At 36.1% G+C, this 27,368-nt stretch overlaps 4 protein-coding genes and 1 long non-coding RNA gene across 6 annotated transcripts in view; 3 read left to right on the top strand and 2 right to left on the bottom strand.

Annotated features, from left to right (window-relative positions):
• Window positions 1-5,910, top strand: part of LOC113497431 (ethanolaminephosphotransferase 1-like) — a 12,403-nt gene extending 6,493 nt beyond the window's left edge. The window contains exons 4-9 of the mRNA XM_026876983.1: window positions 1,652-1,689; window positions 2,198-2,327; window positions 2,645-2,802; window positions 3,073-3,253; window positions 3,551-3,736; window positions 4,100-5,910. Of these exons, the coding sequence (XP_026732784.1) occupies window positions 1,652-1,689; window positions 2,198-2,327; window positions 2,645-2,802; window positions 3,073-3,253; window positions 3,551-3,736; window positions 4,100-4,162 (756 nt within the window). The 3' untranslated portion in view covers window positions 4,163-5,910. The remainder of the gene's footprint in view (window positions 1-1,651; window positions 1,690-2,197; window positions 2,328-2,644; window positions 2,803-3,072; window positions 3,254-3,550; window positions 3,737-4,099) is intronic.
• Window positions 5,911-6,340: 430 nt separating this feature from the next.
• On the bottom strand, window positions 6,341-7,447 carry LOC113497130 (RNA polymerase II transcriptional coactivator-like). The gene is made up of 3 exons (XM_026876521.1): window positions 7,331-7,447; window positions 7,122-7,202; window positions 6,341-6,644 (listed from the first exon to the last, which is right to left on the bottom strand). The coding sequence occupies exons 1-3, from the start codon at window positions 7,430-7,432 to the stop codon at window positions 6,387-6,389; spliced, it is 441 nt and encodes a 146-aa protein (XP_026732322.1). The 5' UTR covers window positions 7,433-7,447; the 3' UTR covers window positions 6,341-6,386.
• Window positions 7,448-7,470: 23 nt separating this feature from the next.
• On the top strand, window positions 7,471-9,143 carry LOC113497129. The gene is made up of 2 exons (XM_026876519.1): window positions 7,471-7,826; window positions 7,970-9,143. The coding sequence occupies exons 1-2, from the start codon at window positions 7,754-7,756 to the stop codon at window positions 9,121-9,123; spliced, it is 1,227 nt and encodes a 408-aa protein (XP_026732320.1). The 5' UTR covers window positions 7,471-7,753; the 3' UTR covers window positions 9,124-9,143.
• Window positions 9,119-20,727, bottom strand: LOC113497128 (formin-2-like). 2 transcript variants are annotated; one of them, XM_026876517.1, is made up of 10 exons: window positions 19,717-20,727; window positions 18,103-18,276; window positions 14,941-15,116; window positions 12,615-14,367; window positions 12,145-12,536; window positions 11,574-11,783; window positions 11,130-11,270; window positions 10,667-10,850; window positions 10,038-10,377; window positions 9,119-9,915 (listed from the first exon to the last, which is right to left on the bottom strand). In XM_026876517.1, exons 1-10 carry the CDS (start codon window positions 20,582-20,584, stop codon window positions 9,807-9,809), a joined length of 4,347 nt encoding a protein of 1,448 aa, XP_026732318.1. In that variant the 5' UTR covers window positions 20,585-20,727; the 3' UTR covers window positions 9,119-9,806. The 2 variants fall into 2 exon arrangements, with proteins under 2 accessions (XP_026732318.1, XP_026732319.1); XM_026876518.1 differs by lacking the exons at window positions 18,103-18,276; window positions 19,717-20,727 and adding an exon at window positions 17,324-18,046.
• Window positions 20,728-20,866: 139 nt separating this feature from the next.
• LOC113497131 lies at window positions 20,867-25,386 on the top strand. Its single transcript, XR_003400872.1, has 3 exons — window positions 20,867-21,150; window positions 21,293-21,500; window positions 22,626-25,386. It is a non-coding gene; the product is annotated as an uncharacterized LOC113497131 (long non-coding RNA).
• Window positions 25,387-27,368: the final 1,982 nt, after the last annotated feature.

Below are 27,368 nucleotides of genomic sequence, written 5' to 3'. Positions count from 1 at the left end.
ATCATACGGCGATTGATTGTCTTATTTTCATTAAAACTTGATTTTAAAAACTAGCTGTGAGATAGGGTCTTCTTTTATATTTTAACATTAACTGCTACATGTTAACTGTTAAAATGGCCTCTAAGTATGTCGCTGCGAACAACTTAATTGTTAGAAGTTAAACAATAAAATCACCTTGTAGATACACGAACTACCTGGGGTCAACCACTTCCTCGTAACTTCTGTCCTTTGATTTTTTTGTTGTGGAAAGAAAACTGCCCTCTCCGCGCCGTCTCCGTACCATAACTGTCCGAGTTGTATAGATCACCACACCGAACTTGCTAAACGCATCGTGTCGCGGTTTCGATCCTCATTCATGTCATCCATGAACGCTTGTTCTGAGTCTAGGTATCTTTGTGCATGTGAATTGAATGTGTGTAGAAACCCACCGCAAAACGAATTAAATTCGTGCGAAAGTCATTAAAAAAATCTTTATTCGAAATAAAACAAAACGCAACAAGAGTTCTGCTAACTATGCATCATAACATGAATTCATTCATTTATGAATGATATGACCGAGTTTAATAAGTTGTTCCGGATATCTGTTGCATTGTGTTATCTAAATACAAACAATGAAGTTTTATCGAAACATTCCGGATGCTTTCCCTTTAACCTTTATCCCTTTGTACAGTTCCATTTGAGTGATTAGAGAGACAGTTATATTGAGTACTGACGCTTAGTGAAAGAGATGCCTCTTAAGAAACTTTTAGAGTTACTTTTATTAAGTTCAGAAACACTGATACGTTATTTAATTTAAGTAACCAAATGCAGAAGGAACATACCATCAAAACTCTCCACAAAACCTTTTTAGAATTTTTTCTCTTTAGGTACACATACGAATTAAAGCGGTTTTTAGTAACCGTTATTACAGAAACCAACGATATCATCTCTATGACATGGTTTGTTTATAGTCATTTAATAATACACAATTAGATTATCTAAGTTGTACCCTGCGCCGGATAGGAAACAGCGCGGCCTTGGACACATCTAATACAGCGCATTATATAGCCACTAATATATAATTATGTTCATATCACAAATCATGCCATACGTACGTCAAGATAATGTAGATATGCAATATGTGTTATTAACAACCCAACAAAAATGAAAGTAATCTACCTAATAAGGCAAGCTACTGACGCTTGCTAGCTTAACGATAAGTTTTTAATGTAATCATTTAAATCAGCCTATAGCGGCCCATCACTGTACATAGGCCTCCTCCAAATATGGGGTCATGCACTGGACACTGTGACCATATTTTTAAGCTTATAATAGATATGTGATACGTTCAACTGGCAAAATATAATTTTAATATTAGTACAGTCAGTATCAAAAGTCAATAAACATGCGTCCGATGTGTCGGACGTTTTTAAGGGACCAATAGAATCCCTTCATTTACCTCGCTTCGTTCACAGCTTACCGCAATTAGATTCTGTCACATACAAAACAAGTAGAGATTGAGAGCGAGATTGTATCGCGAGGTTCGCTACATACTTAACCAGGTTGTCCAAATCCTCACACCGCACATTAATAAGCATTTTCAAAGCTCCGCTACACATCCTCGCTTTACACATTTCTTTGCATCTTCGGTGAAAACGAAGCCTAAAGTTAGCCGTTTGACATCATCATCGAAATCGACATGACTATCATGTATTAAATGTAATCTTATAGTACAATTAATAAAACATATCTTAACTTATCTGTTATCACGTGTGTATTTTGATATCTCATTAATTATTGAGCGTAAAATCTGATTTATTGCATCATAATAATTGTTGGGTTAATTTAATAATAATTTATGGTTAAGTACTGCAGTTCGTTGAGTTAATAATTATTTATAATAAGTAGGTGTAATAATAAATTATTCTGATACTTTTTAATGCTATTAAGGGATACTTGCAAAATTTACAATAGGTAATACCTAATAAAGACCAATTCGCACAGTCTTTACAGAAATTATATATTTTTTTTGTGCTCAACTTTTACAAATTGAATACAATATTAAAACGATCCGCCTAATAACTCTTCCAATCGCCAACGTTACTTGTCCTCTCGGAAGAATATCCTACTTACAGATCAATTAATGATTTCATTTCAGAAGGTACTGTTTTTTCTTTTGTTTTTGCAGTAGAATTAATAAAGTCATATCTTGTTCCAGAGATGAAGTGAGCACGTTAAGGTTCCTGTTTCTGATTTGGAACATATTCTTCAACTTCTACCTGACGCACTGGGAGAAATACAACACTGGCGTTATGTTCCTGCCTTGGGGGTACGACTTCACCATGATTGTAAGTTTAGTTGCCTTGTCTATAAAATAGAATAAAATAATTAAGTTTCCCAAATTTTACTTTATCCTTCAAACATTGCTTTGGCACTAGCAACCTCGAATGAGATATGTAATTACACGTATGTACCAGTGACTTAAGCAAGAAAGCTTATTGTCGAATGTTTGACGGTTATTACGGATTTAAAGCGGGGAAGAATTCTTTAATTTTGCTTAGGTACCAATTAGGCACAACAAGTTGCATGACCTAAATTATTCCGTATTTTTTGCTTTCTCTCTGACGTCCTTTGCCAGTGGCTGTATTTTTTATTCTTTTTCTAGGGCTCTTGCATTCTCCTGCTGGTGACGTCAGTGTTCGGGCCGAAGGCGTGGCACGTGACGCTGCCGGGCGGCATCACGCCCGGCGTCATCTTCGAGTTCGTTCTCTACTTCTCCGCCATGCTCACCAGCCAGACTGTCATTCTGTGGAATATTTACAAGTAAGTACTACTGAAGGCTCGCTGATGAAGGCAGACAGTTAGTACGTGATTTTCTATATTATTATATGATATGGGCTTACGAATTAGATTGAAGCAATTGAACTTCTACGTAATTGATGTTTTACGAAGTGGCGATACAGCTAAAAATGTACAATCATTAAAAAAAACGAAATACAAATCTTGAATCTGCGTAAAATAAAATATCAAAAAAAACAAGCATACGGAGGAAAAATAATTCATTTATAAAACTATTTTGTGTCATGTTTCTAGGTCATATCGCGACGGCACGGGTAAAATGCGTCCTTTCAGCGAAGCGGTGAGGCCGCTAGTGCCGCTCATCATATTCTTCGTGCTCAGCTCGGTGTGGGCCATATACTCGCCTACAGACATCATCAACAGAGCGCCCAGGATCTTCTATATACTGACCGGAACTATATTCTCTAATATTAATGTAAGTACATACTTTTAATAGGGATGGAAAATTCTAAGATTTTTTAGCAATAAGCTGCTGTTTTTAAATGAAAAGTCATTTTTTTTGTAAAGTAAAAATTGTCTGTAATTTAATATTCTAGCTTTTTAGTCTTAACGTGAAATTTTGTGTGGTGTTAAATAATATTGCAGCATTTCCATACTGTAAAGTAGTAGTTTATTGTTTTGTTTTAACAATAATATCAAGAAAAACAATTTCATGCATTTTCTAGTCATATTCCCGCATTGTACTTACCAATAATTCCCTGTCCATTTCCAGTGTCGCCTCATAGTGTCCCAGATGAGCGACACCCGCTGCGAGGTGTTCAACTGGCTGCTGGTCCCGTACGCGGGCGTGGTGCTGCTGGTGCTGGGCGCGGCGCCGGGCGCGGCCGCCGAGCTGCTGCTGCTGGCCGCGCTCGCGCTGCTCTGCTCGCTCGCGCACATCTACTACGGGACCAAGGTGGTGAGTACGGACACCAGCCACGATCTTTACATTAAAGATGTACTCATTATGTGATGACTTTTTCTTTTTACTTTCTTTTACCTCTAAAAGGGTAAGATTACTTTGTTTTCCGTGGTGTTTGGTTTTTTGTTCACGACGAACATCGAGGATAATGCAGAGGTACCTCGGGCTCATGGCAACATTAATTTCAATGCTAACCCTCAGGGATAGCAAGGTGTGCAAGACATTGCTTCTGTTTCCTCTTGGGATGAGGATCTTGGAAAAAGTCTGAAATAAAAATATTACATTTACTTTATACGAGTTTTCTGTCTTTAGATGCATGCTGATTTTTAATACCTAATTATACTAATTTTTTGCTTTCAGGTGCAGGAAATGTGTCAACATTTCAATATAGAATGTTTCCATATCAAACCAAAGATTAAGTAATTTATTTTATATGATTCAGACAAGACGTTGTGGAAGAATTACAGAAATTTAAAATAAGTAATACTCGTGGTATGTGGTTGTATTAAGTAAAGGAAAAGGTATGCATACCATGCTGGTAATGGGAAGTGTACACAAGTATGAAGTTCGCCAATAATTGGCAATGCCCTTGCTAATTTACTATCACTTAAGAATTATTTTATTTATTAGTTGATTACCTGAAACGGTGAATATATTTTTGTTTATTGAAACATCAACTTTAATGGCTGTAAATTTCTTGCCTTATATAGGTATGCAGTTTTAATTTAATTTGTTTTCGCACATACCTCTATTGTAAGTATATTCCTTATTAAGATATTTTGTCGTGTACCTTTATCAATGAGATAGTCGCGTATTCTAAGAGACCGCATTCGTTGTATATTACGCCCTAAATAAGTATGATGTTTAAATCAAATCAGGGCAATTCTCAGTGAGCATTTATCTTACAAGTAGTAATAAATATTATAATATCTCTTTTCTGTATACTGAGGTTCAACAACATAAAATCATCTGACAATGTATTAATGGCAATGGATTTAATGTTCTATTTTTCCATACTTGTAAATATAATTTTAGTCCAGGGTAAATATTCGTATTTGTTACTGTGTCGGTAATCTAATTATATCGGGTGGGCATTTATTAAACATATTTATAAGAGCTATAGTCCTCATAAAGTAAGTCTAAATCAAAACGTTACTAGTAACGCTAGTCATGTTTATTAGTTATAAATTGTTACTCATGCCATATAATATGTCATACAATAGATTGTAATTTCATGCCAAATGTTTCCATTTAGGTTTAAATTTAGTCAATTTTATCAATTATAGATACTTTCTGTGAAGTAGTAGGTGTCTAGTATGAATGTATTTTTATATACTGATATTCTAGACTTGTAAACTCGATGTTATAGCATGTAATGTTATATTTATTAAGTAGGTACACTTGATTATGATCTGATATCTAAATCTCAGGTTGATATGCGCGTTCCTTTTTATATTTAATTAATTTTATTTCTGGGACAAGGTATGAGCATATTCCAATGTTTTGTGATGGCGTTAAGCATGATGATTTTCATCAAAGTTACTTCTAGAAAATTATTAATACCACTCACAAACTAGGTACTTGGGTACAATAAGTCTAAACAGTTTTAAGGGTACTATTGACATATTTATTATGAAACTCAGCAGTATGTTTAAGCAGTAAATACTTTCAGAAAAGGAGAGCAGTTTTATTATTTTGTAAGTACTGATTGGTGACACTTAAATCTTACTATAGTAGAATAATCATTGTAAGAGCAACATACAATAAAAATATAAAATGCTGTTATTTCAAGATAAACACCTAATGACTATAGATATTTTATCTTGGTCATTATAATACTGTCAGCCATTCCCCAGTAGAAACACATACAAGATTAAATGTTTTGATATTCAACCTCACCATACTTATTGTTCATGACAATTATCTATTTATGTTAATAACTTGTTGCTGAACAAACCTGAAAATTATGGAATATTTCCCATTCTGTATTTGTTTAGCTCTAATATATGTTCAATATTCGAAGTGAAGGTTGCTCAATCTTGTACCTGTTTTATTTTAATAATAATAATTACCACCTGAAGGTTTAAAACCAAAAGGTATGAACTGTAAAGTAACTCTGCCTCATCTACATTTCAAGTCTTTGTATTGTTAATAGAGGACTTTTATTCAAATGTTGTTTTATTTATTAAAAAATACCCTTAGTTTTGACCAGAAGCCAAAATCCACAGAGAATAAAATTAAAAAAAGAATCCATTGAGTTATAAAAGGCAGCTTACCTTTTATAACTCCTGTTCATTTTCTATATCTATAAACCAAAACAAGTATAATAGAGACAAATGGAAATTGTAAATAAGTGCATTGTTTCAAGACTTGAAACTTGAATTCAACTATTGTCTCAGTAACTAAATAAACACATGCTCTATTTCATATTGTAATTGGTTGCATTACTACTGTGACATCTATTTAAAACCAATTTTGACACTGAAAGCTACTACTTTATACCACACATAAATCATGCATTATTAAAACTATCATGAATTCTTATTACCATTCCTATTGTAAACAGTGACAGGCATCTAAGCTGTAGTAAAAACAAGCAAGTGTTTTACAAATACTCAAACATTTATTACAAGAAACAACAAACAGTTTAACATAAAGTACTAAGTGTTTCATTTATTTCATCACCCAGTGACATAAGCTTCCTCCATTGCTCAGGTGTCATGCTAATACCCTTCTTGCCCGGTAACAGCTCACCATTCTTTTCATAAAATTCTCTTATATCTATATATAACTTTCCTTTGAACTCCCTTATTTTAACCAACTTTTTGCCTTGCAGTACCCATGTTGGCTCTTTGTCATCTGTCCTGTTTCCCATTTTGGCTTTCTTTTCTGGTGGTGGGTTTCTCTGTAAGTAATAATAAAATGGTTAAAAGTAACATCAATAAAGTATCTTTCTAAGGCATCACATGATCATGACAAGACAAATAATTACCATTAAAATATAAGTAAATTTATGAGTTAAGGGCCTCATGAGTGATAGGGATAGTCTTGATTCGATATAGATAATAATTAATGCACAGACTTGTGTGTTTGAATAATATAAAATCATTTGGCCAAAGATCCATCTCTACAAAATACCTTTATTTACCGAAGCATTAACGATTGCCGTTAAAAGGCGATAAGGTGATGATTAAGTCATGATTTTCATTTCAACAACATACTTATCGTATCATAATCGAAACAAAAAAGTAAAATAAAAGTGTTGGCCATTTGCATTACACGTGTAAGTATACGAGAAAAATGGTCTATAACAAATAAACAGACCTATTTTAGAAAGCTAGTATGATGTTTAGAAACCGAAAATAAAACAAAAAGGTCTTACATCAACAGGTCCATCATCGCTATCAGAGCTGCTGGAGCTTTCCTGCTTCTTCTTGTTTTTTGGCATTTTATGGTTAAATATCTGGAAAAGCGAATAGAATTAATTATATTGATTCTAAACTTTTCATATCGCATTAATAAGCTTTGGCTCAAAAATGAACTACACTAAAGTGTTGTAAATTATCGTAAATTCTGATAAAATTTATTTACCGGTTCCTCAACAGTAGTTTGTCTTCCGACCGAAAAGTAACTTTTATTTTGTTTCTCTACAGGTACAGAGTTTGACGTTTGATTTTTTATGGCTTTAAGCATTAGGTATTCTAGTTTGGATTACAGGAAAAACACTCATTCTGAACGGAAATTACGTTATCCAATATATTATGATTTACTAAAAGCAAATTAAGATTTAAATGAAGTGGATAGAAGTTTTGAGTAATCCTTGCGTTACATGGTTGAACAACTTCAAGACGCGAAAAGGAACGGTTACCACTTCGATATAAACATGTCAAACTTGACGTTTCAGCATAGAGGTTATGTTAGGAGTTGATGTCATATCGATGTGTTGAATTTAAATAGTTTCGGGTTTCGTATATTCTAATCATCATAAGAGAAACCTGATTGAAGTATCTGATAATGCTTAAGCCATGGAACAATAAATCTCTTTTACCACCACCAGTTAGCATGTTTCTATGTCGATATAAATTTGGTGAGTAAATTAATATTTCGTCTGTCTGTAATATTGACAAACTTTGTGTTAGTATTCCTATAGCCTGTTATCAATAATTATTCATATTTAATTAGATTAAAGTTGGGTTTGAAAGGACTAACGTTTACTGTGTTGAATTTCAGATCTGTCGGCAATAAAACATGTGGTGAATAATATAAACAAAGTGCTATCAAAACAGTCGCCACTACACAGGGAGGGCGCTATTTGTTCAAGATTTTTATACAAATATGATAAGAAATTCCAGAACGATATAGGCTACAGAAACTTAAGAAAAGTTAATACTGCACTAAAGAAATACTTGTCTCTAAACTTATTGAAAGATATAGAAAACTTTATAGCAGCATTGCCTTCTGAAAACGATGACGATCTTTATTTACCCACCAGACAAATGCTAGAATATATCATGTTGAGGATCATAGCATTTGCTGAGATTATGGTAAGGATATGTGTATGTTCAAAACAAGCTGCAGTATTTTATTTAGACAGGGTAAAGAGAGGTGAGAGCCACTGGATGAGTCTGCTGCCATATGCTTTATTAAGCAGAATATGGTCTATGAGTATGGTTCTTGTTCAACATTCTACAACATGGTACTCAAACCTATACATATATTTGGACAAATTGCAATTAAAAGGATTGCCTTTTCTACCAGATAGCTATGAACTACCTGAGGATTTAGAACAATGGTTAGACCTGAAAAATATAGATAATTTTGGCAGGTTTGATTGGGCCCAGCGGAAGAACATTGATGTTGACAACTCTTTAATTGAGGATGATGATAATGACCTTTTAGACAACATACTTGACTATGTCAATAAAATGAGTAAAGATGAAACAGTATCAGATGAAGAAGATAAAATTCAACCACTGTTGGTTAACCCCGTCCCTAGCATGGACCAAATTCAAGTGACCGGTTCCACAAATATTGATCATGGGGTGGCATTATCAAGAGAAAGCTTCAAAGTCCTACTTCAATCAAATAAAGAAGCACCACCAACACCACCAACACCACCTCCCCAAGAGAAGTATGTTGAACACACTTATAAGAAAATCACTAGCACTGATGCATTAAAGGCATTTATCGACAGAGAAGAAGACTTTAGAAACCAATCAAACAGAAGATCTCTAACAAAACATCTGAGCTTCATGCAGTGGCATTCTCTCAAAAACTCATTACTCCAACTATGTGACACTGACAGCAAAAGGAAACTGAACAAAACCTTCTACAAATTATGGAAGGAGAAATGCTTGGATTATTTAGAATTAAAAAAACTTTAAATAATAAAATTTGAGTTTTATATTGTTTAAATAATAATATTTACAGATACAACAAATGTTACAGCACCATTTTTAGATGAATAACTATGCACATAATCGGGCATTTAAATTAAAATAATGCATTAAAAACATATCAGGTACAATTAAATATGTGCAGAATATTTTATAGTTTTGACTAACAAAAACCAATAGGAATTTTGAATCTTACGCATCTTTCGCCGACTAAAAAAGGCTTTAAAGAAACATCTATAATTAATTTTTAATATAATTTTACATTGATATGAACAACAATATGGTCGTCTTAAGTTAATTCCTGCAATCTAATAAATTCAGTGTCTTGGCAAGCTGGCAGGTAGCAAGTATACTAGCTCATAAATACAGCATACATCTTACTGACTGTCTAAAAAGGCCTTTTTAAGAGAACTTAATTCCAGAAATAATATTGGCCATGATTACAAGTAGGCCTTAGTACAATATATTGTACACGATATGAGACTCATTTCATCACATAAAAATAAAGTTTCATAAAAGGAATGTATAAGTAGTTTCGTTAGTTAATCCATTATATAATAAACATGTTTGTTAAATGGAATGTTACATCAGGAATGCAAAAAAATAAGTTGCTTTGTGCAGTGCAAACAGCAGAAACAGATGGCCAAAACAATATCCGATATTTCTTTGCATTACTTTCTAGTACTAGACAACTTCTGTAGTCGTGACTTTAATCCACCCTCCTTTTTGGGCTGAGTCATAGGTTTTCTTTCTTCTTGGAGCTTTTTCGCTTCTTTTAACCTGTAATAAAAAAATGACATTGAAATGCTGTTACTATATACAGAATGATGTATACTTATAGCATTGTATGGATCACCTAACAATTTCAGGGCAGTATATTTGAGTTTACAAATTCAACTTACTTCTCCTTTATAGCAATTTGTTCTTCCTTCTTATAAATATCTTTGAAATCACTACAAAATGAGGTCCATAGTGAGAAGAAATCTTTCGGTTCGCAGTCTTCCAGTTTGCCGCATTTCGGGTTATACTGGTAGAACTTAACCGTCGCAATGAACTTCGTACGGCATTCTTCTAAGTTTTCGTTTTCAGTCTTTAATTTCTCTTCGGCAGAGTTTAGGAATGCAGACATCTTGTCTCTGAATACTTCAAGCCGTCTTTTGCTTTCGTCCGTAGGGGATTCTTCGTTAGAACCACGTGCTTCGGCGTCGGTTTCCAGCACTTTCTTAACTTTTTCTTTGCACGCTAAAAAAATAAAATATGATTTAGTGTGGCATTTTCGCCCTTCATAGAGGTATAATGTTAACATAGAATTCAACTTTTTAACATATATACATTTGCCTTTATAATTAATTAATGGGCTTTGCCTAATTCCTTTTTCTACTGTTGATTTTGTATGGGTTGATGATTTTATTTGACTGGAGCTCTTAAAACACATTAAATATACAGAGTGGCGCCACAACGGTGACATTGATGATGTCACCATTGTAACAGCACGCTGTAGCTCAGTTGGTTAGTGGTGGACAGTACTGACCATCGAGCTGGTTCCTGAGCGCGGCGAGATGCGCGGCCACGTCGGCGAAGTCGAGCGTGGCGGCGCGCGCCACGTCGCCGGGCTCGGGCACGGGCAGCGCGCAGCCCTCCGCCAGCGCGCCGCCCGCGCCGCGCATGTACGTGCGGACTATGAAGTGCAGCAGCGTCACGTTCGACTGCTTCGACTGGGGACAACAATTATATGCAATTGCATAATTAAATGCTAGTAACATCAGCCGACATCAAAAAGATAGAATAGAAAATGGGAATGTTCTACTTGTATCAATAAGTGATAACATGGCATGTAGCATTTAGTAGAACATATTGATACGTAGGTATCAGGTATATCTTTGTCTTAGACCTAAAAAAAATTCAAAACCTTTCATGGTCTATTGAAATAAAAAAATACTTGTTAATATTAAAGAGAGAATTACTGAACAAATTTCAAAGAAGAGAAATATTACCTTTACATCCTTAAGTTTGGAAAGTATCTCCAAACCGAAGCCATCAGCTTGTCCCCTCTGTCCGTTACCACCATTCATGTAGTTGCCAAGAGTCAAAATTATAGCAAACAATTTCTTTAGAGATTCACTAGTCATAAGAAACTGCAAAGAAGGAAAAAAATGTTAACCACAATTATGAAAACAAAACATTTTTAATCACCAAACACTTGCTACTAAACCATGCTTGATGAGGAGCTATGAAATATAAATTTCAATTTACATAAGGCATAGTCTTTTGACTAAAAAATAATTATTTGTAACTTTGTTTATATTTGCTATCATTGTCATGTATAAAAGGCAAATTATAACCGAAGAATACTTTTGCCTGGGTCGCCTACTAACTCAGGAACTACTTAAAACCATCGTAAAAGCAAGTCATAGACATCAGACGAAGAGAAATCTTACCTCGCAAGTATGTTTCAAATTATCTAATTTGTGCATTGTTGTGCTAACAGCATCTTCGAATTCCGATTGGAACATAAAACAAGATATTCGTTCAGCGAAATTTGGTATACCAGACAGATCATGTAGAAATGCTTCTGGTCGGTCCAGAGGCACATCGGATTTTGACCGTAAGTGTTCCTTTATCAAAGATAATTCTTCTTCAGAGGCCCGCTGAAATGACAAAAATGGGCAATCATTATATGATAATACTAGCTGTTGCCCGCAATTTCGTCCGCGTGGTTAGAAGATATAAGTTAGGAATTTTTGAATGAAAGCCCTCGAAGATTAATATTTTTGACCGTTTTTGCCACATTTTCCATTGTATCTTCGCTTCTATTAGTTGCAGCGTGATGTTATATAGCCTAGAACCTTCCTCGATTAATAGTCTATTGAACACAATAATATTTTTTTCAATTTGAACCAGTAATACCTAAGATCAAACAAACAAACTCTTCAGCTTTAGATATTAGTATAGATATGTAAAACGTTACATAGTTACCAAATTATGAGAAAATGAATGAATTTTACCAACCAGCTCGTAAATCTGATGTAAAGCTTCCAAACTAACAACCGAAGTATCGAAATTGTATATCGCATTCTCAATTTCTGAGAACTCAACATGTAAGCTCTGAGCTAATATACCAACATTTTGCGATCTTTTGCTATCAAGTATCTTAATCGGCTGTATCTTCGTTTTAACCTCGACTTTCTTCTTTACAGGCGCTTTAACAACTTGTCTTGAAAACAAATCTGTGAATTCATCAATATTATCCAATTTAGTTTCTTCTATTTCCAACCAGAGTGGTTTAAAATTTCCTGTTAAGGATTCCCCATGGCTAGTAGGTTGTGGGGTGGTTGCTAATATTCGTGTCCAATATAACGGTTTCATGGGTGCAGCAGGTTTCACTGGAGTTTTTCGTAAGGCTGAAATAATAGACATTGTTAATACTAACTATGGCGTGTAAAGTAACAGTATAAGGCCAATTTAAATAAAACACTTACTTGCTCTTTGTACGTTCCATCCTCCAACTGGTGGGGCTGGGAATGGTACAGGACCACTCGAAAGAGGAGGTGGCGGAGGTACGGCACCCATGACAGGTGGAGGAGGAGGATCCATTCCAGGCATCAGCGGTGGTGGGGGGCCTATTCCCGACATAGGTGGGGGCGGCGGCCCTATACCGGGCATTGGGGGAGGCGGAGGTCCCATGCCTGGCATTGGCGGAGGTGGTGGGCCCATACCAGGCATCGGAGGTGGCGGCGGACCCATGTCAGGCATTGGAGGAGGCGGGGGTCCCATTCCAGGCATTGGAGGTGGTGGAGGTCCCATTCCAGGCATTGGTGGCGGTGGTGGGCCCATTCCAGGCATGGGAGGAGGTGGTGGGCCTAAACCAGGCATTGGAGGAGGCGGGGGTCCCATACCAGGCATTGGAGGCGGTGAAGGACCCATGTCAGGCATTGGTGGAGGTGGGGGTCCCATTCCAGACATTGGTGGAGGTGGAGGTGGGGGAGGTGGGACTAGTCCAGCTGGTGCTGTCGGCATTGTCGGAGATGGCTGCCTCGCAGTTGGGGAAAGCGATGGAAATTGGCTGTTCATTGGTGTTGCTGATTTGGGAGAGCCCACAGGGGATAAAGGTGGCGTTCCTGGCATCGGTGGCGGAGGTGGTGGCATACCCGGCGAAGGAGGAGGGTGGAAAGGAAGAGTTTGACTAGCTAGTTTAGAATCTGCTGGCATTGCTTTTTCAATTACAGAAGTGTCTGTAGCTACGGCCTTAGTCTTCTCTTCTGGAGATGAACATTTCGAATTTTCTTCACTCAAAACACTCTCACTTTGTAATGTAATACTTGAAGGTTCAACTAATAACTTATTTGTTTCAGGCGAGGCTTTTTGTTTTCTATCAACTGTTGTATATAAAACTTGTGTAGGTGGATTACTCATAACAGTTGGGCCATTCTTTAAAACAACAGAATCTTCATTCTTTTCCAAGTCCGAGGAACTTTTTGCACTTGTGATTAAATCAGTGGATGCATATGTACTTAGGAATGAAGCATCTGATGAACAAGCACTTGTTTGCTCAGGGGTGAATTCATTGTAACTATTCCTTTTCGAGTCTTCTGTACTAGTAGTATTGTCTTTAAGCTCCAATGCATCGTCTTTGCGATAACTTTTATTACAATCTCTACTTTTATTCAACTTACAATAATTTACAATTTTTTCAGATCTTACATCAGTTTTATTTGCAATAGCCATCTCACTTCTATGTTCTAAACTACTTAAATCTAATGCTTTATCAATATTTACATTTGTTCTTAGAGGGTCATATTCAGGTATGTTTATCACAGGTTTATTTGATAGCTTATTTATTTCATTGGCAAAATTAGAAGTTTGGACTTCTTTGCTTGATAATTCTGTTTTATTTCTAATTAAATTATATTCACTGATAGAATCAAGTCGTTTTTCTAGGTTCTTATTGAGTGATTCAATTTGACTGTTTATTCTATATTTTTCTATTTGATATTCTAGTTCTTGGAGTTTCTTTTTCAATTGAGATATAACTTGTTTGGCTTCATCTATGTCACTTATTTCTTCATTATTGTTTTGACTAAAGAATTTGTTGTTTTCTAAGTCTCTTTGATTATCCTGTGTAATGTAGGGTGAGTCTTTATCAGGCGGCCAAACAGACGTGTGCAGCCTGCCCGGGGTGACTGGTTGTAGCGCCGGCACCTCCATATGAGCCCAGTAGTACATTAAATTTGGCTGGAATAAATAAAAATGTAGTTTAGGAGACAGTTAGCTCCTAAGATTGTAATATTACTATTTTCAATGTAATATCAATTTAATTTAACAATTTATAAAGTTTTAATGTTCTCTTCTGAAAACAATTATGTTTAGTTATAAATTGCAGTTTCATGAAATATTTAAATAAGTCTTATAACTATTTTAAAAGTATATTCACACAGAAAGTTTTTAACTATTTTTCATTTCCTTTCATGAGATGGCTAATTAATCAAGGGAATGTGTAGTACTATTTTTTGTTGATTGTATGTAGAATAGCAGTACACTCAATAAAAGGCAAGAAGTTCAATATTTTTCACAATACTTAAATCTTAAATAATATTAATGTGGGACTTTAAAGCAACATATTACTTACATTTTTTTAATATTATGCCAAGTAATATAAAACACACTTTTAAATTAAGCGAACACATGAAGTACTACACCTACTACATAGTTACCTATGTTACAGCAATCATAGTTTGGTTAGGACATGTAATGCTTATTAAGGTGAAGTATTAGAAATTACTACGCAATAAATAGTGAATTCTGTACCTTGAATACGTTTTCTGTGGGCGCATCCTTGTCTGATATCTGTCTTAGCACGCCTGCAGCAAGAAGATGGGTACAATATTGTATCCCAAGGTTCCTCAGATCTTGAACACTCAATAAGGTTTTCAGGTGGGTGTTATCAGTTATTGAAGACACAAACCAGTTCAGGAGCATCTGACCTGTAAATTGATAAAGACATTTTGCCTTAAACTCGCACAAAACGATATTTATAACAGGTTTAGAAACATAAACAAGTCTGGCAACTAACCATGACCATAATAGTTTGACAGCTGAATGAGTTATGTTAATGCAAAATAGTGACGTGCAAAGACGTTCAATATCGATATTTTGGACCATTTATTATGGTTTTAATGATTGCTAACTATTTTGATTAGAATATTCTGAAATCTTTTATTCTGCTTTTGATCTATAGCCTAGGTTATAATTTAGCATAGTATTTTAATTTTAGTGTTACCTAGTTTAAATCTTGTTTTGTGGCTTGTAATATTGAGCAACTACTAGCTTTATAATGGAGCAATCCAGAAAGTTACCTGTTGAACTTATTAACGGCCGCTTTCTATATTCGATCCCGAATCTAAGATTCCGATCAATCCAGATTTTTCTCAATCCCTCGATTGAGCTTGAATCTGCATTTCTTTAATCGATCTCGTCTCGAAATCCATCGAAAAAAAACGGATAGATCGCCCTGGTAAACGTTTTGTTTTACGCATGTGCAGAAAAAGTACTTCAGCGATTATTAATGAGTAAAATGGTGGCTTTTTTCTTAGAGCTTATCTATTTTATGTATAATCACTAGAAATTGCACAAAATACAAAAATAAAAGATTGGGAAGTCGTAGCGGTAAATACTATAATTCTACCTGAAGAATAGAAAAAGCATAAACGACAAGAAACGTTTATTGATGAGCAACGGAACGTCAGTCAATCGAAAAGTTGTCAGTCAGTTTGACATTAACATAATATATTTTAAAATCGCAAGTTTATTTGTTGTTTGTTTTTCCGATGTCTCAGTTATAGAATAGAATACAGCGGTAATATTCGAGCGCATTCAGAATAAGTTCACGCGCCATCTGTACAAGAAACTGTATGGGGTGTATCCGTTCTACCTACTCATGGATCCCACTCTGTTTGTTCTGGGCATGGTTGGCAATAATCAACTGTATATGAGACGGGAGTTTGCACTGGTCGTCTACTTGGTGAAGGTGCTTCGTGGAGTGGAGAATCACCCGGAAGTATTGCAGTGCTTGAGTGGCGGAGTGGGCGGCGAAGCCCGCACCTACTGCTGGTTCCTACCGCGAGAACAAATTTGCTCGCCAAAGCACCTCTTACAAGAGCTCTCCATACCACCAACTTCTTCAAAATCAGACTGACGTGTTTTTAATAATGAAATGTGTTTCAATTTTTGTTTAGTATAAGTTCTTTGCTGTCGCATTAGGGTAAACCCTGTAATGATACTTCATGGTTTTAAATAAATAAATCAAAACGAGAATATTATAATCGTTATCCATTGATTCCAGTATTACAGATATTGGTAAAAGTGTACTTAGTACACAAAAACTATAATACCGAGAGCAAAAAAGTTTAAGCGTCAGCTTATGCTTAGCAATCCAAAAGAATTACTGAGCGCTGGTCTTCAGCTTAAATCCTTGACCCCCGTTTACAAGTAAAGTACAGAACAACCACTCGATACCTAAATCACAATTACAAATTTTAAGGACAGAGTTTGTTCTACTTCGCTGTCACTACTATCCCAGTCCGATAGCTGAGCTAATACTTCAAGATCGCTATCACTATCACTTGAAAATATTTCCATTTTAACAGATTTCTCAGTACAATCCGTAAAAAATTGGGGATCGCAATTATAGATCAAAAAAGGCCAAAAATCGATTTGTCAAAACCAGAGATCGGTTATAGAAAACGCATAACTGTCACTTTCGTACAAATACCAATCTAAAATCTCGATCCGCCCTCCCAAAGATAGATTGAAGAAAAAGATCGAGAAAACGATCCATGGATCGGTTATAGAAACACTAAAAGTTGTAAATGGATTCAAATGTCAATCTCGATCCGTAAATTTTGGATTGAGATCGAATATAGAAAGCGGCCGTAATTCAACAGTCCCCTTTCTTTGACATTTGTTTATTAACCATTGCGTATTATAAAAGCAAACGGAATTTCTCAAGTAGTATGTAACGAGCAGTGGATAACAAATTTCAAATAATGTTGCATGCTTGCTAATACTTTAGTTAGGTAGGCACTTGTGTACCTTTTATTGACATAGGTACGTCATAAGTCATGGTTAGTTTAGGTAGTTAGCTAAGTAAGTACCTACTTATGAATACAATGGTAATGTAATCTATACATACTGGTGTACATGCTTCCTTTTGTGACACCGTTGGTCACATTAATTGTACACAAAACTGTCGTTTTACTTCGTAAAAACACTTGAATTTCAATACTCAACATTTTTATATCACACTGAACAAGAATAATCTGATTTCCTTTGTATAGTACAAAGATCACATAACGATACCATTGAGATGTCTTTGGGACTTTTGTAGTCAACTTTTTCGGAGGCACATATAATACTAAAGCACGTTTATATTTCAAGCACTTTGATAGGAAGCGGTGGAACTTTATTTTAGTTGAAGATTCCGTCTCCACCACCGAAGACGCGACGTCATCGTTATGCAAACGCAAAATATTTCCGTAGTTGTGCGTCCCTCTTCTGCGCGAACGATATTGACTAAGAAACTCGACATAATTGAATTGTGCTACTGTTGAGTTGGTGAAATTGACACGATTTGTTGACAATTGCATCGCTTTCGATTGAAAAGTTTCGCCCGCTCAGCAAGAGTCACGTATGCACACTAGTAGTCACTAATGGATAGTATCTCTGTTAACGCTAATGATTAACGCCGATAAGACATTATGGACTATTTGTTAATAAGATAACGCCCTTATCTCGACGTTCATTCACCTGTTAGCACTATAATTAATTGAGAGATGATTTTTGATTACTTTTTAAACCTTATTGTTTTTAATGAGGTCATTATAATCTAAAGCTGTCTGTATTATTTACGACCTTGTCGTCGGACTATTAAAGTTAAGTAGGAAGCTAGTAGGACGTGTCGAAACTGCTTACCTTCAAACTTTTCATAGAATTTGAAATCTAGCTTGTCAGGGACGAACTTGGGTCGCACTACTTTCGTCTCGGTGAGTTTATCAAGCGTGAGGGATGCCACTTTCCTCAGGACATTCGAATCAGACATTGGAGCGTCACTCACACTCGAATGTCGCCGGTCTTTTTCTGATGCAACTGTAAATAAATAAACAAACAAATTAGAAAGTAGCTGTATTAGGAAATAAGGCGGAGTGAACTAATTATTTTATGTTCAACGGTGACGCGAGTTTTTGGAAACATTGGAAGACGATAAAACTTGTTTTCCTTTTTAGAGTTACCTTTTGCTGAAGCGCTCTAAATAACTTTCATTTTTATCTCTGGCAGGGACAGACGGACAAGATGACTTACATTTCCATTTAAACATACAGACTAGTTATGGCTTTTTTCTCAAAATTCGAGAAGCTCAAATTCGACTACATGTAGCAATCTGTCTGTCTCCATATTTAGCGGAATAAATGTTTGGGTTTGATTGCAAATTTTTCGGAAGTATTTTGTCGAGACTTTTAAATTAAACTGTTGTGACTTGTTTTAAATTAAAGACTGAAGCTTACTGACCATATTGACGTGCATGATACGTTAATCAATTATAATAATTAAGTTCTAGTCAACCTTACATCATGACTAGGGCATCTTGATACTACATAATTTGGTGGGATGGACTAAAACTGCGCAACGCAAATAATTTGCAACAACTGATTACAAATATTTTGCTCCGATAGCTCGCCTAATAACAGCCCATAAAAACCTTTGAAGTACCTCGGTACCCTAAATAAGTCGGCACTTAGCTGTACTTGAGCAAAAAGAAGACAATTTGTGTCATGTACCTACCAAACTATAATTATATTTGGGAGGAAACGAACTCAGCATTATTGTCCAACAAAAAACGTCATAATAAACTTCCCACAAGAAGCGTACACCAGGTAGGTAGTGAAGGTACGAGTAGTATTCGATTTCGAGCATATTCATTTTAGACTGAGCGCTATAGGTAATCATATTTCATTACAAGTGCGGGAAAACTGCCTTATGTAAGTACTACAACGTTTTGTTACGTCGATGCTGGTCAATAGATCCATTTTGACAGCGCTAGCCCCCTTGCAATAGAGCTGAAAATTGACTGCTCGCCGCTCCGGTCTGCTTCAGACCCGGCGTAAAAACATCAACAAACAGGTTTGCTCGACCATTGTGAAAAGTAAGTACTGTCAGTAACAGGTACAAGAGAGAATAGAGATTGCCTTATATGAATATCGTCTATATATGTATGTAGGTGAAGAGGGGCATTGCGTACTAGATACCACTGATTGATCTGTACAAGGATTTACGATAAGGGATCCACAGAGCGATAACTTGCGTGAATAAATTTTATCTGTTTGCCAAAGTACAGTGTGTTTGTACAGCATATTTGTTTAATTACTAGTTTAACTCGTAACTGTTCTGTTATTCCACGAGTGTTATACTGACACATATTTTATGTATGCATGCGTTACTCGTAAACAACGTCTTATAACAAAGCAAAAGCAAGAGTTTACTACAACTACGAATGGTGCTCTAATTAAAAACTACTAACAGAAAACTGACCGTTATCTAGTAAATTGAGAGATGGTTCACAAGCGACTGGAGGCAGTTCCACTTTCCGATGTTTTGACAGCGTAAACGTCTGCCCAGAACTAGCTTTCAGCCTGTTGTCGCTAAACTCATTGTTGCATTCGTGATTGTTTCTCTCTAAGTTTCTGTCCGCTCTGTGGTAGCCACAAAACCCCGAGAATAATGTGCCCATAACCTTCTCATTTTCGGCTTTGTCAGCACTGTCATCAAATACGTCATCTTTTTCTTCTTTTTCGATGTCGTCGGCGGAGAGCGAGGAGGTGGCATCCTGGTGCGGCAAGTCTACGGTCATGGCTGGGACGACAGTCGCGGGCACGTCGGCCAGCGAGGGCGTGAGGGTGCGCGGCAAGTCGTCGTGCGCGCTGTCGCTCTCGGCGGAGTAGTAGCACAGGTTGAGCTCGACGGCGAGCGGCGTCAGCGGATCCGTAAACACTGAGTCGGAGGTGGAGTCGTTGGCGGGCGAGAGCGCCGGCGGCGGCGGAGCGGCGGCGGGCAACTGGTCGCGGGTCGGTGACCGCGGCTGGGCGCGCGCCTCGCACCTGGTCACCGTTACCTCTGACTGCACGCTCGGCGACTCCGCGCGCTCCCCCTGCCGCAGTGTTTTGAACACGCACTCGACCGTATCGTTATCTGATGGTTCGATCGGTTCGTTGATATCGGAGTCCGGCGTTTTATCAAACTCTCTGTCGATCGCGTCACGTTTGGCATCGCTCTTTTTTCGTCCATGTTTTTTGCTGTCCCTTCCTGGAGACTTCCTGTTCAAGTTTCTCATAAAATGTTTACCCTTCGCTGGAGATTTTCCAGTTTTGGATTGCTTATCGTTGGTTTGAATGTTCCCCATGATTCTATAGACTGTATACTATTCATTTAATAAACTTTGTAAACTTCAATGAGCTTTAGTACAGAAATAACAACGAGAGCAAAAATTGAAAACCTTACTTCAGTAGTTTCACAGCCCTTTATTATCTAAACCCACCCTGAGGCAACTACCCTGGCGACATGCGCAGTTGAGAGATCAATATTTTGGATGCGTACTCATTTAAACATATTTCTAAAATATCTTTTCATATAATTTGTACTGTTTGTCAAAATAAATGTGCTTATTCATTTTGTGGTATTAGTTTTACGTATTATAATGACTGAGCCTTGAAATGGTTTTGAACGCATTCGAATACCCGCGATAAAAGCGACTGTCGACAGACGTCAACGGGTTTTCCTGATTCTGGTTAACATCAATAGATGGCGCTACGAGTATCATTTTGTGCTTCAAATCAAAACAATGCACGGAGAGGGTAGAAAAGCAATTACATGTTTATTGCATATTCAGCAGGATTCTCGTTGTTGTCTTGATTACAATTTTCACTTGCCGGTTAACAAGTTTTACACCGCACTTTATGTTTTGCAAAGGTACGTGCTACTCAGTAATGTTGGACTTGAGAATAATAAATCCGTCTCATTGTCTAGGAGGCCGTTGTTCGCTCCTAACGTATTCTCCCCCTATGTTTGAATACCTGGTTGGATAAAGGTTGATTGGATTTTCTGTTTTTAGATAGTGGCAGTGATAGCGGGCCCATGGGACTCTATATTGCTAAACTGTGGGTGTGTACACCTGAGCCGAACCCTTCGTAACGTATACTGTATAATGGTGATGTACGCTAAGCTAATAGACTGTTGGAGATGATAATGGGAATTGATTAACTGTTGCCTTTGCTTCCTACTACCGTAGACGTATTTTTGCGCAAGCATTAGTAACGTAGGTAGGTACTAAGGTCTTTTTTATTAAAAGCTTTTCCATTGTCTGTCTGCCTGTAATCAAATCACTCACTCACTTCTCACTTCCTGGTTATAGATCGAGCTTTAATTATGACAGTATATACCTACCTACATGTGTATAACGTGGCAATGCACTTTATTATGTCACATAAATGCTTAGTACAGAATAAAAACGCCATTGAGTTTAGATTCGTTTGAATTGTCTTTTTGGGTACCTTTGATTCTAAAGCAAAAAAGCTATTAAAAAAGTGTTTGCTTATTCACGCTGCTTAATCCCGATGGCCCGGCTTAATTCAATCTCTTTTTGTTTAAGATTTGAATTTGTTTCAGTTCTAAAATTGTACTATCAAACCATTTCAAGTGGTGATCCACAAATTACAATTAGTCGTCGTTAGTTGTAGATCGAGCGTAGTTCAAAGTCGTGCCACGGTAAGCATTGGCGCTAGTGTCGGACTGTAACCGAACTCGATTCTGTTATCTGTCGCGAGTTAGATTCTAGAGAGTATCTAACTGAAAAAAAATAGACATCAAGTAGTATTTTTAAAAGATTCTTTCGGGGTTTAAGTTGTCCGTTACAAAAACGTTTAAGCACTGGGATATAGAGCGTGAATATTTCCAAGCAAGTCTTCGTAAATTCTGTACAAAGCCTTATAGCCCCTTTACGTCGCCTTTCGTACAGTTACAAGTCTTTAGACATGTCTAATTTTTCCTTTTTTCCCTGACGAAGCGAGTTTAACTTGTGGAGCGGCATTGTCTCGGGTTCCAACATAAGATGTTACTATGATAAGTAATGTTACTCTCAAATGTACATGCTCCTACTTATATTTAATAAGATACTTGTCTTCTATCTACTCTACAAGGCTTGTATGCCTTGTATCTACTTAACATGATGGTAATATCTGTATTTGTAAAAGAAGAGGATTTTTTTGCTTAGAATTAAGTTGAAGTTAATAGAAGTAAACTCTACACAAATCTTATTTAAAATTGGTTGTGGACCTTAATTATTTCACAGACTTAGTGAGAAATAAAAATTCTCGTCCCTCAACCTGGCATATACTTCTGTAGATTATGTATGAATATCTTTTAAAGAAATTACCCACTTTTTACAGATCTTACGTAGCTATAACTTATAATGGCTACAGCACCAGTAGTAAGGGTGTAATAGGGGTGACCCGAGGTATAAGACATACAACACACGACAGATATCAACAGCAGCCTTTTTTACTAAGCAGGTTTAATAGATGACATAAAAAACATTTTTTTCTAGTGATCCTCACTCACGCGCAAACCTTACTTGAAATAACACACAACATAAAAATTCCAATGTTTTTTTATTCAATCTTATTAATGAGATCTAAATTCAAAATAGGTATTCCCTCTCATAAAATGAACAGGGTTAACATCTCGCTAACAGGAAAGATAATCGATTAGTAGGTACACCTGTATTCGATTCCTTTTAACAGAATCCGAGATTTGAGTGCTTTATTTTAGAGGTCCGTACTTTCCGCTCTTTTCATGAAAAAAATATGCAAACTAAAACACTTGACGGCTTACTGAAAAATGTATTATTTGTTATGGAATTTCAATTTGGCCCTCACCTTGACTAGCTTTTAGATTTTGTAAATTCATCATTATTTAAAAAAGCAATTTTGCAGATTACTTGTCAAGAAATTTAAATTCCTCTATTGTTCCACTGAGAACGATTAATAATAACCATCTATATTGTATAGGAACATTTTTCCATACCCGGAAACTTGTCTGTGCTTACTCTACCGTAACTATGACCTATATTCTGCTACAGAAAAAGTGGTTAAGGAATACGTGCTTAATTAACAAAAATAAATTGCTTTGAATATGGAGTTCTGTTCTTTAGCCTCGTAATAAATCTTTTCTGTCGTCCCTAGAATCGCATCAACAGCAAGATGGCTAACTTGACCTGACAACTAGAAATTTTAAGAGATACCATTTACAAAATTGCTCCACTAAAAGACTTGCTTATGAATAATTTTGATAAAAAACGTAGACTTCTTTTTCTTGGTCAAAAGTTAAAAAGTAATCGAAATTATGTAAGTACTTTATTCTGTCATTGTACACGTAGATAATTACATCAAGAAGGTCTAACTTTAGTGTACCCTCCAGTACTGTACCAGTACTTCATCAACAATTCAAAAGCAATATTTTCAGTTTCACAGTAAAGTTTCAGTCTTTCATGTGCAATTAAGTTATTTATGCAAATTAACTTTGTGAAACCTCATTTCGGAAGCAAAGGTGGTCAGATAACGAAAATCCAATGAAGGGGTCGAATGTCGTAGTGAAGTCATACCGTCCTACTCTTGTGATATTATATTCAACAGACGACACCTCTGTTTTGACAATGTGAATTTCTCCGCAGGGAAAGCTGCGCCTCCTTTCTTTGCAACGAAAATGAGATTGAGGAAATTATTTCATAGCTGTTTATACGTAGGAACAAAGCCTCCCGGATTTTATGCGGATATCCTGTCTAATAAAGCTATAACGTCCTGTTAAATACCTCTCGGCGGATCTCTTTGCTTCATAGGTATCGGCGTAAAGGGAAACTCTCTTTGTAGTCGACGTTATCGCAAAGACAATGTATTGGACGCAGATGCAAGCTGAGTCGCGCTTAACTCAAACATATTTCATAGAGCTCAATATAAGTTGGTACTGAATAAGTTACTCATCCTCCAACAAACTTATCGTAATTCGGAGTATTTATTACGTTGCAGATATGTTTTGGACAACATTTTGTAGGATCTGATGGAACAGGATTTTGTTGAGTATGTATGTTTTTGTAAATAAATAAGATTCTTCCTCAAAAGCGGGAACTATATATATTATAGAGAAGGGTCTTCGGAGGTCCGATATAAAGTGGGTTGGAGTTGTGTATAATGGTTACCGCTTTCTATTATTCTGAAATAGCCAAGTGTAGTCAGAAAAGTTATTACTGATGCAAAACATTTCCATATAGGTAGGCAATTTTATCAAAACGAGTGTCGCGTTGATTAACGGAAAATGTGTGTGTATAATTCGGTTTTATCTGTTCGAAATACAGATTACATTACGTCACGTACTGCGTCATGAAATAGAATGTTTGAGTACATACCGAACATGGCCGGTCCCGAAATGTCCGATGTAAATTCGCATACTGGATGAGGCGGGAAATTGAGCCAAGTAATAAAATTAAAACATTCTTGATCTAAGTGCACATAACTTTGCTAATGACCTAAGTTCAGAACACTACTTGTGTCGACTATATTTTGGCAAACTCAAAGAGCAACTTGAAGATCAGACAAACAGTACAAAATAACAATACTACCAACCTAGTTTCATAAAACCTTTTAGAATCATTAATTAAAATCCATTTGTAAGCAAATTGGCACATCAAATACAAGGAAATCTTTTGACGAGTGAGCAAAATATACAATATTAGATCTGCTAAATTCGTCCAGGGAATATTGATACGGAATAATTGCACGGGCAAAGTGAGGCCTTGGGTAAACCTATCCTGGGATAAAAACAAAGTAAAGATAAATATGTAAAAGATATTTCTTTTAATAAATATCGGTGGCCTCGTGCTTCACGATACTTTTATTAGATTTTTTGCATAACGTTATGTGGATATTATCGGTAAAGAATAATCTTAGGTTCCTCAAAATATATTTTGCTCTCCTCTACCCTCAGTTTAGCCGGAAATTTTAGCCGTTATTACAGCTGGCAACTTCTGAACTCCGAACTCTTGTCTAATTTTCATAAACCGTGGGTCTTGTACGAATAAAATTACTTTTAACTGGTTTGGCAAGTGGCGTCTTTAAAGATATCTGAAATGGCTGTAAATTATTAATTCTTCTTAAATTGTTTATTGGTTATGTCTAGTTTATTATTCTTTAGACCTGTTACTGAAAATGGTAGGGCGATCTAGATATAAGCATGTAACGTAGCGTTTGCAAAGCCTGAATAGAAACGGTCTAGTCAAGTCCAAAATGTCTGTTTGAAAAGCTGATTGACAGCGGACTGCTTTATAGTTGGCGGGGCACAAAGTTTGGTCGGGCATTAGATACTCTGCAACAATGCCTTAAATCCTTTTGTGATTTTGTTTACAAAAGAAGTAGTAACATTTAGATATAATTCAGATCGGTACAGAAATAATAAATTACTTTTTACAGGGGGTAAGTGTAATATACCTTAATTTATTTAAAAAATATGTTGTGGGTTCATGGTTACTAGACAGTTTGATTGTGATATAGAAGTTGTCTCTAATTTTTTTAAATTTCAACTATGTGAATTTTCATTCACTGAATTAAGTAAGTGCTGGTGTTTCATTTTCCCTGGTTACCAGTGACATTTTCTCATTATTTGTAAAAATATTTTTTAAAGTTGATTATTTCACAAAACACCTGCCTAACTTTACTCATTAAAATATTAGAATAGATAACAGAAACTTACCTAGGCAATGTATAGACGGAAATTATATCAACTTCTGGGAGTCGCAAAGAGGTTTCCGATGTAGAAGTTAGTCTAGTCAAGCTTATACATTTATTTTTAAGTAAAGTTCGTTCATTGTTCAAGGCACTATTTTAAGGCAACATAATAATAAACAATTATGTTTATACTGTTAATATAAATAAGTAGGTTAGGGAAAACCTGCATATTTAAGTTTAATCCGAACAGTAAACGTATCCACTTTACTATGATACATTGAAATGGTATTTACTATCTACAATTAATTAAAATAAAGTAGTTGAATCTAAAAGGTTTTTTATTATGTTGCAGCCTTTTTTAATTACCGCTGTACAAGACGCAGCGTTGATTCTGTACATTTTTCACACGCCCCTAAGGAATGAATCTTTACGATCTCTCAAATGACTCATAAAGCCCGACTTGATTAGTGTTGCGTTTATCCTGTACCACGTATTCGCTAGATGTATGGAGAAACAAAATTGTGATTCCTCACTGTGTTCCCAGGCTGAAAGTCGAAATCAACTTTTTCTATTTAGCCTGGAATTGGAGCGCGTCAGTTTTGAGAGAATGAATGACTTATAGTGGGAGTAATCCGGAATAGTCTTGTCATATTTGTTTGTTTGTTTGTTTTACTGTATCATAATAATATTTTACAACTTTTACACAACGGTATTTACTGTTAAATTAAGCGTGGTTTATTATGGGAACTTATTCAACTTATATATTTCTGAATATTTTTAAGAACTTTCCTGGGGGGGAATTCGAGTCCACGACCACGAGCCAGTCCAAAATGAATTAGTAAGTTGATAAAAACTGTGCCGAAACTCCAAGAGCTTGAAAGTATCTAACCTCGTACAAAAAAATGCAAAAAAAGAACCTCCCCTTTTTTCTCAGAAAGCAATTTACAGGCATAATGTATTAAATTGCTAACAATACACGGTCATAAAACCATTGAAACGCCTGCACATGGGATGTAATTTATTAGGTACTATTTACTCGCTAATTTAGCCGAAAATTTATCACGTTTACCTCATAATAACAAGCAAAAAAAAGAGATGAAATTGCGCCAACATATTTTACTCTTTCACGCCTTACACAGAACTACCTCGGGGAGCTATAAAAGAAAACAATTGAAAACAATTTTCTCTCGAAAGCTTTTTCATAGCAAGGAGGCGTAAGATACGATACTCGTATTACAACAAAATTCGCATAATAAAGGGCAATCTAGAGAACGTACGAGTTAAATAAAATTAGTCTTGTGTAAGTTGGACGCGGCTATTTTCAAGTTGCTTGTAAGGCCGGCTGGCTGCGATCACGCGACCTTTACAAGCATGTAATCTAAACATATCAGTGAATTTCTTAATTGAAATAATAAA

This window comes from Trichoplusia ni, chromosome 9 (genome assembly GCF_003590095.1).
Source record: "Trichoplusia ni isolate ovarian cell line Hi5 chromosome 9, tn1, whole genome shotgun sequence".
NCBI lineage: Eukaryota > Metazoa > Arthropoda > Insecta > Lepidoptera > Noctuidae > Trichoplusia > Trichoplusia ni.
Note: the sequence above shows the minus strand (reverse complement) of the source record. Positions and strands in the feature narration are given on the sequence as shown.

Bases quoted from the DNA above. Each gene is read 5' to 3' on its own strand.
- LOC113497128 (XM_026876517.1), bottom strand. From the start codon at position 20,584: ATGGGGAACATTCAAACCAACGATAAGCAATCCAAAACTGGAAAATCT. The intron at 15,117-18,102 runs GTAAGCAGTTTC...ATCAATTTACAG, and splicing joins ATTCTATGAAAAGTTTGAAG to GTCAGATGCTCCTGAACTGG. The intron at 11,271-11,573 runs GTAAGATTTCTC...CCTTCTTTGCAG, and splicing joins ATTTGAAACATACTTGCGAG to TTTCTTATGACTAGTGAATC.
- LOC113497129 (XM_026876519.1), top strand. From the start codon at position 7,754: ATGCTTAAGCCATGGAACAATAAATCTCTTTTACCACCACCAGTTAGC. The intron at 7,827-7,969 runs GTGAGTAAATTA...GTTGAATTTCAG, and splicing joins TCTATGTCGATATAAATTTG to ATCTGTCGGCAATAAAACAT.
- LOC113497130 (XM_026876521.1), bottom strand. From the start codon at position 7,432: ATGCTTAAAGCCATAAAAAATCAAACGTCAAACTCTGTACCTGTAGAG. The intron at 7,203-7,330 runs GTAAATAAATTT...TCGCTTTTCCAG, and splicing joins AAACTACTGTTGAGGAACCG to ATATTTAACCATAAAATGCC. The intron at 6,645-7,121 runs GTAAGACCTTTT...TATTACTTACAG, and splicing joins GCGATGATGGACCTGTTGAT to AGAAACCCACCACCAGAAAA.